Below are 9,605 nucleotides of genomic sequence, written 5' to 3'. Positions count from 1 at the left end.
CCAGGCTCCGGCATCGTCCACCTTCCTCTCCTTCATGCGGCTTTTTCAATTACAGGAGCAGAAATTTTGCACTGCTGGTAACCGGTTACTCAGTGCGTAACCGATTACATATGGCTTCCTTTTCATGGTCTTCAGCGTAACCGGTTACACCCTCCAATAACCGATTACACCCTCCAATAACCGATTACACCACCCTCAGTTTTATGTAAATATGTACAGGGTATTACGGAAATGGTTCAGGGCAATTGCGTAAATGGGTAACAATCCGCACAAATCATCTCACTTATGCGAAGATTGTTAAAATCGTGCCATCCCGCAAATCCATCCTTTTCCATCCGCGTAAATCGGTCCAAACGAACACGCTTACCTCTCCCTATCGTCGCTCGCAAATTACCGTGAACAGTTAAATCCGCGCATGCGAACACAGCCTAAATTCAGTTAAGAATCAGGTGTACATTTAAGCGTACCGGATTTCTAAGAACCAGGTGTACATTTAACATACTTACATAACTAGATTTCACAATCTAGTACTAAAAGTTTTTACACTTAATTGGATTTTGAAATATAAGAAAAAAAAATTCACACATAACTTAATTTTGAAATCCAGTAAAAAGATATACATATAACTGGATTTCTAATTCTGATGAAAAAAAAGAATTACACTTAATCTAATTTCAAAATCTCAAAAAAATCAACATACCTGGGATTTGAAATCTATTAAAAAAAAATCGCACATATGGTGAAAGAAAAAAGTGAAATCCGTGAAGCAAAGACAATTAAAGAAGCTACCCAATGTGCCTCGACAATGATAACAATTTTACAAACACACGTGAACCCACGACATAATGTACATTTTTAAATTTCAGGAACATTATGAAATTCGGATAAGATATTCACTCAAACAAAGGAGCTGAACTCGGTTATCCTGAATCATAAGTTCTGATACCATTTATAAAGAGATAATGAATATAAATTTTCATACTTATAAGATATTATTTATTTTGGATGAAACTCTCACAAATTTATTTTTAGTATCACTCCAAAGATCTTTTACTGTCATCTTTTATATCATTCGATATGAGACTTTGTGCAATTCGAGCTGAGGCAAAGAGAGATGAATTGAAACGAAGGTTTGTGCAATTGTTAAATCTGAGGTTTCTGTTTGTCTTGTCTAGAAAGAGTGGAGAGTCACAGGACCGAAGGAGATACTGTTTTCTCTGCTTGAAGATGTTCTGATGCATTACCAAGTAAAGTGAAATGCGTCTAATGCAGAACGTTCAAGGATTTCACTTTGTTTTGTTCAACCGAATTTTTCGTTAACGAATTTCACTTTTTTCTTTAATCCAATTTTGAAAATTTGTTTTGAAATTATGTGTGGATATTTTTTATTTATTGAATTTTGAAATCACTTGGTTAATTTTATTTTATTGGATTTTGAAATTTTATTAATTTCTTTTTTATCCGATTTTGAAATCTATGTAAATTTTTTTTAATGAATTTCAAAATTTAATTATATATGATTTTTTTTTTCATTAGATTTCAAAAAATTGGTTAGTTGTAAATTTTTTTTAGCATAGAATTGTGAAATTCAGTTTTTTAAGTGTTCACCGAATTTGAAAATTTGGTATGCTTAGTTGTATACCAAATTTTGAAATTTAGTTACTGTACCTCTATAAAAATTAACTGAATTTCTTGTTCTAATTCATATTATATCTTTGGAATTTTTTGATTTAGTTTTTCCAAATTATATTATCTGATTTTGTATTATGTAGAGGGGTAAAATGAGAAAGAAAAAGAAAAGTTTGAACCATAACATGGGCTGCGCTGCAGGAAGAAGCGCCCCAGTAATGCCATAACATGGTACATGTTCCGACCCATAGTCGACCCAATTCTTTAGGTCCTCTTGTAAAACTCATGCAACGAACTATTCTATAGAAAAAAAGAACAAAAAGAAGGATTCATTAAAATTCCATAACAAAATTTCAATAAATATTAAAGAATATTGAAAGAAACATTTTTAAATTCCTTTATACACAAAAGTTACAGGAAATTATTTTTAGGTTATAGCGAATGATAATTATTTTGCAACTGAAATTAGCCTCAAAATTACATATTACTGGTTTAATTTTGAAATATAATTTATAGTATTTTACTATTAAAAAATAACAGTAAAATAATTCTATTATATTTTAAAAGAATGAAATATAATACAACATTGTGCAGAATAACCATTTTCATAGAAAATGGATTTTATGAAGCGGTCTCTTTATAAAATGGCTTAAAACATAATAATTATATTTTTAATTTTTTAAGATAATGACTATATTTTTATTTATAATTGGTTAATAATTGGATTTTAAATCTAACTTAACTCTTAAACTCTTTCGGTTTTGAAGAAACCAAAGCATAATTTTACTTAGTGGCACTTTTGAAAATTTACGGGATTTATAGGCCTCAGGTTAAGGGAAAGCGAAGCCAAAGGGTCTACTGCTTCGGTTTTGTTAGGAATCGAGACTAAAAGATTAAACGAAATTTCAAAATTTTCATTTTAGTTTATCTTTTAATTTTTTGTTGTGTAACTTTTAGCACCAATTATGTGTAAAACCGAGGTCATAGGCTCCCTCTTCTTCATTTTTAATTCTAACCAAAGAAATATCTCTTGCTAGAGTTTAACTTTCGGGAAAACATACAAAGAGTCACTTGAATAGTTTCTTCTTCTTCCTCTACTCGAAAAAAACTTCCGCTATGAACTGAGAATTGTGAATGCGTTTATTGTGCATCGTTGTAGTGACTGCTCACCTTGTTCTCCTTCTCTATTCACTGTGCTCATCCTCTCACGTGTTTTATCTCTTCATTATTGTCTTTCGTCATTGTGGTTAGAGCGATTTTCTTCCTTTTTTGTGCATTTTTTTTATTGATTTGGTTCTTCAAACAAACATTTTGTTTGTATTTGTGTTTAGGTATTGTATTTTTTTGGTGAAAATTTTGTTTTGTTCCAAAACACAAGTAGTCGCATCTTCCCCATTGATGTGTGCTTTTTCACGCTCCCAGACTCTTATTATTGTGTTTATTCAATTAACTTTTGCTCATTTTTTGTATGTTGGATATGTAATTATGTATGATTGAATGTATTGTTGTGTTGACTTAGCCTTAGTTTCCCATTTGAGATTCAATTAAAAAATTATTTATTGTATCCAAATTTTTGAAGAAATGTATTATTTTAAAAATGAATATAAGTGGAGACTGTAATAATAATTCAGAAGTATTGAATCTTGAATTGCCCAATTGGACAGTTTAAAAAGAGTAATAACTATTTCGTAATTTATTACATATAAACTTTAATATACATGTCATAAATTTCATGAATACTTGCATTTATGTTTTGTATTTATCTTCGAGTGCATATTTGATTGTGGTTTATAATCACTTTCATGTTGTGTAACTTGAAGATCCCATTGTATTTGCATAGGCAAGATATCTTGGAACTTGCGTCAGGGAAAGAAGAGTTGAATATTATCCTAATTCAGTTATGGATAATGTAAGTTTATGAACAATTATTTATATAAAATTGATTTATCGAATTACTTATAACAAATTGATTTTTTTATTTCATGTGTATGTTTGGTGTAAGTAACAATATGGGGTTCAATAATGTCTATTGGTTCATTGACCCCCAACTCACTTACGAAGACAATAAATTTGATGACATCGAAACATATGTCACCAATTGTTTTGTAAAGGGGAAAGAGCTATACTTTTTCCCATATATAATTGGATAAGTGAAGTTTGTTAACTTGAAAGTTCCATCTATGAATTTAATATATAAAAATTAAGTTATTATCAATTTCAAGCACGATTAGCTTTCTTATAATTATATTATTTTAACAATTTTCTTTAACTATTTATAATTATGATGATATATTATAATGTAATAGACAAATCGACTCATATATGTGTAGTTACTATGTATTATATATTGGATGACGATATATATTCATGCTCATATTACAAGTGGTTGGATAACAGTAATATTTGAATTTAATTAATTTTTTTCTCTATCGTTTGTAATTCATATATACTAATTGAAATTATGGGTTTTGTGTAAAGATTCAAGACTCCTTTTCCAATTCCCGAGAAGTCCATTATTTGCATACGGAAAGCCCTAGCAAAACATGTAATACAACTATACAATAGTACGTAGTTATTAAGATATAATAAGTTGTACATTAACATATTATAATTGAGTTGATTTATGGTCATAACACTAAGATGATTTATGGTTTATGGTTATTATTATGTATTTCATTGAAAATAATATTTTGGACTGTATTTTTGCGCTATGAATACTTTGGTTTCATATACATGTTTGTTTTTGTAATGAGGGATGTTACAAAAATAGAACCATTATTAAAAAATAGTGCATCCTTCACTACAAGAAAAATCACTATTACATACCGCCAAAATCCGTATATAACATAAAAAATTCGTATATAAAATGATTTTACATACGAATTATATACGGATAAAAATTCGTATATAAAAAAGGCGTAGCTAAGTTACATACGAAAAAATCTGTATTTAAATTACATACGCATATTACATACGGATAAATCCTTATATAATTTACATACGGATATTACATACGGATAAATCCGTATGTAATTTACATACGGATATTACATACGGATAAATCCGTATGTAATTACATACAGATTTATTTGTATGTACATATGTATCTATTGTTTATAACGTATTTAACATATTTAATTAGATTGGTTTTTTCTAATAGTTATATAATTAATATTAAAAATTTTACACATTAAAACTTCTCATAAAATTTTAAATAATTACTATCAGATTATAAATATTAAGAATTTATAATATATAATTGTGTTGAAAATCAAATAATTAAAACATGAAAATTTTATTTGAATACTCTATAAAGAGAGTTCAAAGAAATAAATACAACTACTTAATATTAATATCTCATAACACTCAAATTTAACTTTTACAATAATTTAAATCTAAATTTAGGTAGCAGTTGTGGTCAAAACCGAGGTAGAAAAGGGTCTATGGCATAAAGTGCTCCATATTTTAAATAAATATTTGATTTTAATGACCTATGGCAGCGGTTCTTGCTAAGAATCGCTACTATATACCCTTAAAATTAAATATTTATTTAAAATATGACGCATTGTATGACAGTTGTTCTTGTACAATCGCTGCCAAAAACCCATTTTTTTTTGTTTATTGCTTCAAGCATTGGTGAACTCAGGCAAAGTCTATCCTTTTTTTCCTTCGATTCCTAATTGATGTAAAAGACTTGCCATTTTTTACCTCGTTTGAATATACCTCGGTTCAAAAATCTCTACCAATTGTAAAAATAATTGTCGGTATTTCCCTTCGTTACACTAGTGACTATAAATTTGGCTTATAAAGTAATATTTACATCCACTTATATGTTTTAAATTGATCTTATCTTTAGTAGATTGAGAATTCTAAAACAACCCCTTCACTTTGAGATATATACATATTGTGTGTGGGATTAAATATCAGTGAAAAGTCTTATAGTGGTCCGATACCGGGTGAAACAATAGATCTAACAAATAACAAAGTACGCTAGGATGAACTTTAACTTATAAGTCTATACCATGTTAAAAAGTGGACTTAAAATATAATTCAATTCTAAGAAATTAATTTGTTAAAAGAGGTTTATATCTATTTATATATAAATTGATATAATCTATAGTTGACGAGATTCAAATAAAATTTTGTGGTGTATTCAAAGTAAGAATAAAATAATCATTTAAAAAAAACATAAATTTGGTCAAACTTACAAACAAATAAATTAAATAATCAAGATAAATACAGAAAATCAATTATATAAGGAATAATTAAGGTATAGTTATTAAAAAACGGTGTGGTATATTTATGTAATTAAAGATGCACAATTAGGGATGACAAAAAAATTCACGGGTACGAGTATCTATAGATAAAATCTGCGGCGGATAGTTACTACTTACTGATATTTATTACCCGCGGGTAACGGGTAGCGGATATTTTAATACCCGCTTCTAAAGAGGTCGGGTGTAGGTATTAAGTCTCGCCGGATACCCGTTACCCGCAAAAATAATAAAAGAATATTATTTTTCTATTTTTTAAATGAAATTTAAGGTTTAATCATTTCCGACATCCCTATTTCTGCATAATAGTCTCAATAGGTCCTTATATTGTAAATGCTTTCAATTAGATCCCTTATTGTGAAAAATTGAATCAATTTAGATCTTGTTGTTAGTTCCGTACTAACACTGTTAAAGGAGGTGACACGTGTCACTTCGTGGTTTTTTTGAATTTTTAATTATTTTTTATTTATTTTTAATTTTTTCTAAAAATAAAATTTAAAAAAAAAAATAATGCCACTTGTCAAACTGATATTGTGGCCCGTGGCAATGACAATGTGACATGGCACTAACAGTGCCACGTGTCATTGTCAGGCCACGTGTCATTGCATTAGTCTCAATTTGATCCTTGTATTTTTATTGGATCTTAATTTGATCCCTGTATTTTTATTTTGTCTCAATTTAGTCTTAATTTTAAAAATTAAGCAATTTTGTCTCTCCTCAAATTCAAACAAAATTTAAATTGTATATAAATATTAACAAACATTTTTATTATATTTATGTTAATTAATCATATAAATGTTAATTATGTTATTTAAAAAAATAGTGACATAACATGCTAGTGTGAATTTTTGTGGAGAAAGTTTCCATGGAAAATCATGAAAGAAGAAACTACTTTAATTACCGTTTTCACAAAAACTTTCTTGAAATTTTTATTTAAAAACAAAGTAAATTTTCACATCAATAATTTGTTCAATGAACTAAATCATTTGGAAAATTCACACCATAATTTATGTCACTGTTTTCTTTTAACTCTTATAGGTATATTTAAACAACATAATTAACATTTATATTATTAATTAAATATAAATATAATTAAACTTAATCTTGTTAAAAATATTTGTTAATATTTATATACAAATTAAATTTTATTTGAATTTGGAGGGGGACAAAATTGTTTAATTTTTAAACTTAAGACAAAAAATAAAAATACAGAGATCAAATTAAGACACAATAAAAATACAGGAATCAAATTAAGACACAATAAAAATACAAGAACCAAATTGAGACTAATACAATAACATGTGACATGACAATGACACATGGCACTGTTAGTGTCATGTCACATTATCATTGCCACATGACACATATCAGTTTGACACATGACATTTAAAAAAAAATAAAAATAAAAATAAAAAAATTCAAAAAAACCACAAAGTGACACATGTCACCTCCTTTAACGGTGTTAGTACGAAACTAACGACAAAGTCTAAATTGATTCGATTTTTTACAATAAAGGACCTAATTAAGAGCATTTACAATACGAGAACCTATTTGAGACGATGTGTAGAAATAAGGATGTCCGAAATTATTAAACCTAAATTTAATTAAAAATAAAATTAATTTATATTTTATTAGATTAAATTTAATTAAAATTAAATTTATATTTAATTTAATTTACTTTATATTATATTATATATTTTTTATAATTTTATTTAAAAAATGTATAAAATATATTTTTTTTAATTTTTTACAGGCACAAATTTTAAAATATCCATAAGTATTTTTTAAACGGATACTCATACGAGTAACGGGTGAGTTACGGATCGGAATTTTTTTTTATAAGTCAGATTATAGGTAGACATTATCCGTATCCGACTCAACCTGTTGTCATCCCTATACACAATCATTGTAACGAGAATAGAAGTATTACATGTGTATATTTAAGTAATTTTCTTACTCAATTTCTTTTCCAATTGTGTCAGTTATTTAATTTATTATTTTCACTTTTTCTTTTCTGCGTTGACCCCGAAATGGGATGTACCTGCACTAACATATTTATATAATTTATGAACTATTAAACAATTTAGTTAAGTTTATCTTTCATATTTAATTATTTTTTAATTAATTTATTATCTATGATTACTTTTTCAAGTTTCTTCATGATAGATAGTTATACATATTTTTCTAGAAAACAGAGATTAATTGTAAATAGTAATCAATGAAATAGCCAACACAAATACAGAAACCAACAACATATTAAAAGAAATAATTTAAAGAAATTGATGAATTTTCAAATACATGAAAACTTCAAAAGAAAAAAAGTAGTGTTATGTGAAAGTTGATAAAGACCAACTAAAACTAGACAAAAACTATCAATATAATACTTAAATGTTTACATCAGGATTACAATCAGTTACTGTTCTCTTATTTTAACTTAGAAAATGATAGGTTACTGAAGTTTATGGCTAATAAAATAATGAAAATGAGATTATAAGTTTTGTCAATTTTTGCCCCTGCTCAAAGTTAAAATATCTGAAGAATTTAATAACATTTTTTTGAAGGTATTGTGTTGGTATTCCTTTTACTGTTACGTAATTGTCATCCAATTATTTGAAATTGGGAAGATGAAGACTGACAAAGGCAGAGAAACATAACACAACCTGGCTTCATGTCATGCACATTAGCTGTCACTGCTTTCATTACCTCCTCTTCCCCAAAACCTAGCTAGCCACCCTCGATGCACATTCAATGCAAAACCCTAATATCCATCCCTATATATACCATCAAAACCATATTCAAATCACACTCTTCATTTTTTTCTCTTTCTCAATAACTGCTCTTCTAAGATCTTTTCCTCTTCACCAACACATGACCTCCTTCAACTATGGTGATGACTACATTGGCACTGAGAGCTGCAACATTGACCTCCACGACGACGTTGTCCTCCACCACTGCGACCTATCCACTGTTGTGGCCTCCAAGAGCACTGCCAAGAGAAAGGAAAAGAGAGAGTTGCCGCCCCCTATACCCCACATGGAATTCGTGTTGAGGAGACACTACACCGCCGATGGAAGATTGATCTTAAAAGAAGAAAAGCTCAAGAATCACGAGTGCTTCACAATGCACAGAGCCAATGGTCGTCTCACCATGCATCTTGTTGCCCTCTATCAGGAAGAAGAAAAAGAAGATGATGATGATGATGATGATGATGAAGAAGAACAAGAAGACGAAGAAGCTCTTACTCCAGTTGAGATTAGGTTAAGAAAAGAACAGGTTGAAGACCAACATTGTAGTATAATAGTTCAGGGTTAACTCATTCTCCTTTTTTCATTTAGTGCTATGAGAGGCTAGTTCCACCTTTTTGGCCGTAGTAATCCTGTTCCTTGTTTCTGATTATCAGATTATTATATTTTTTTTTATAAAAAAAAGGAAGTAATTTTTATGTTTTTAATTTATAATAGATATTACCATGAGTGATTCATGTTTGGGATTTTGACAAGTTTTATCATTGGCTATAAATTGTTTTATGAATAATAGATATAAAAACAAAATTTTATGAAAAAACTGACCATTACAAAGGAACGGGAAGTGTATTTATTTGGTTTCTACCAGTAGTTGTAAGACTTTCAATCTTAAATTTAAACGTTATGATATATTTTATTTAGTTTCATGTTTAATTCTCAATATTATATATTATCACTT

General features: G+C 28.3%; 1 protein-coding gene across 1 annotated transcript; it reads left to right on the top strand.

Annotated features, from left to right (window-relative positions):
* Positions 1 to 8,730: 8,730 nt before the first annotated feature.
* Positions 8,731 to 9,215, top strand: LOC128196272 (protein FANTASTIC FOUR 1). The gene has a single exon (XM_052876525.1). It carries the CDS (start codon positions 8,772 to 8,774, stop codon positions 9,213 to 9,215), a length of 444 nt encoding a protein of 147 aa, XP_052732485.1. The 5' UTR covers positions 8,731 to 8,771.
* Positions 9,216 to 9,605: the final 390 nt, after the last annotated feature.

This window comes from Vigna angularis, chromosome 4 (genome assembly GCF_016808095.1).
Source record: "Vigna angularis cultivar LongXiaoDou No.4 chromosome 4, ASM1680809v1, whole genome shotgun sequence".
Classification (NCBI taxonomy): domain Eukaryota; kingdom Viridiplantae; phylum Streptophyta; class Magnoliopsida; order Fabales; family Fabaceae; genus Vigna; species Vigna angularis.
Note: the sequence above shows the minus strand (reverse complement) of the source record. Positions and strands in the feature narration are given on the sequence as shown.

Excerpts from the sequence above, each read along its gene's own strand:
- LOC128196272 (XM_052876525.1), top strand. The coding sequence starts at position 8,772 with ATGACCTCCTTCAACTATGGTGATGACTACATTGGCACTGAGAGCTGC.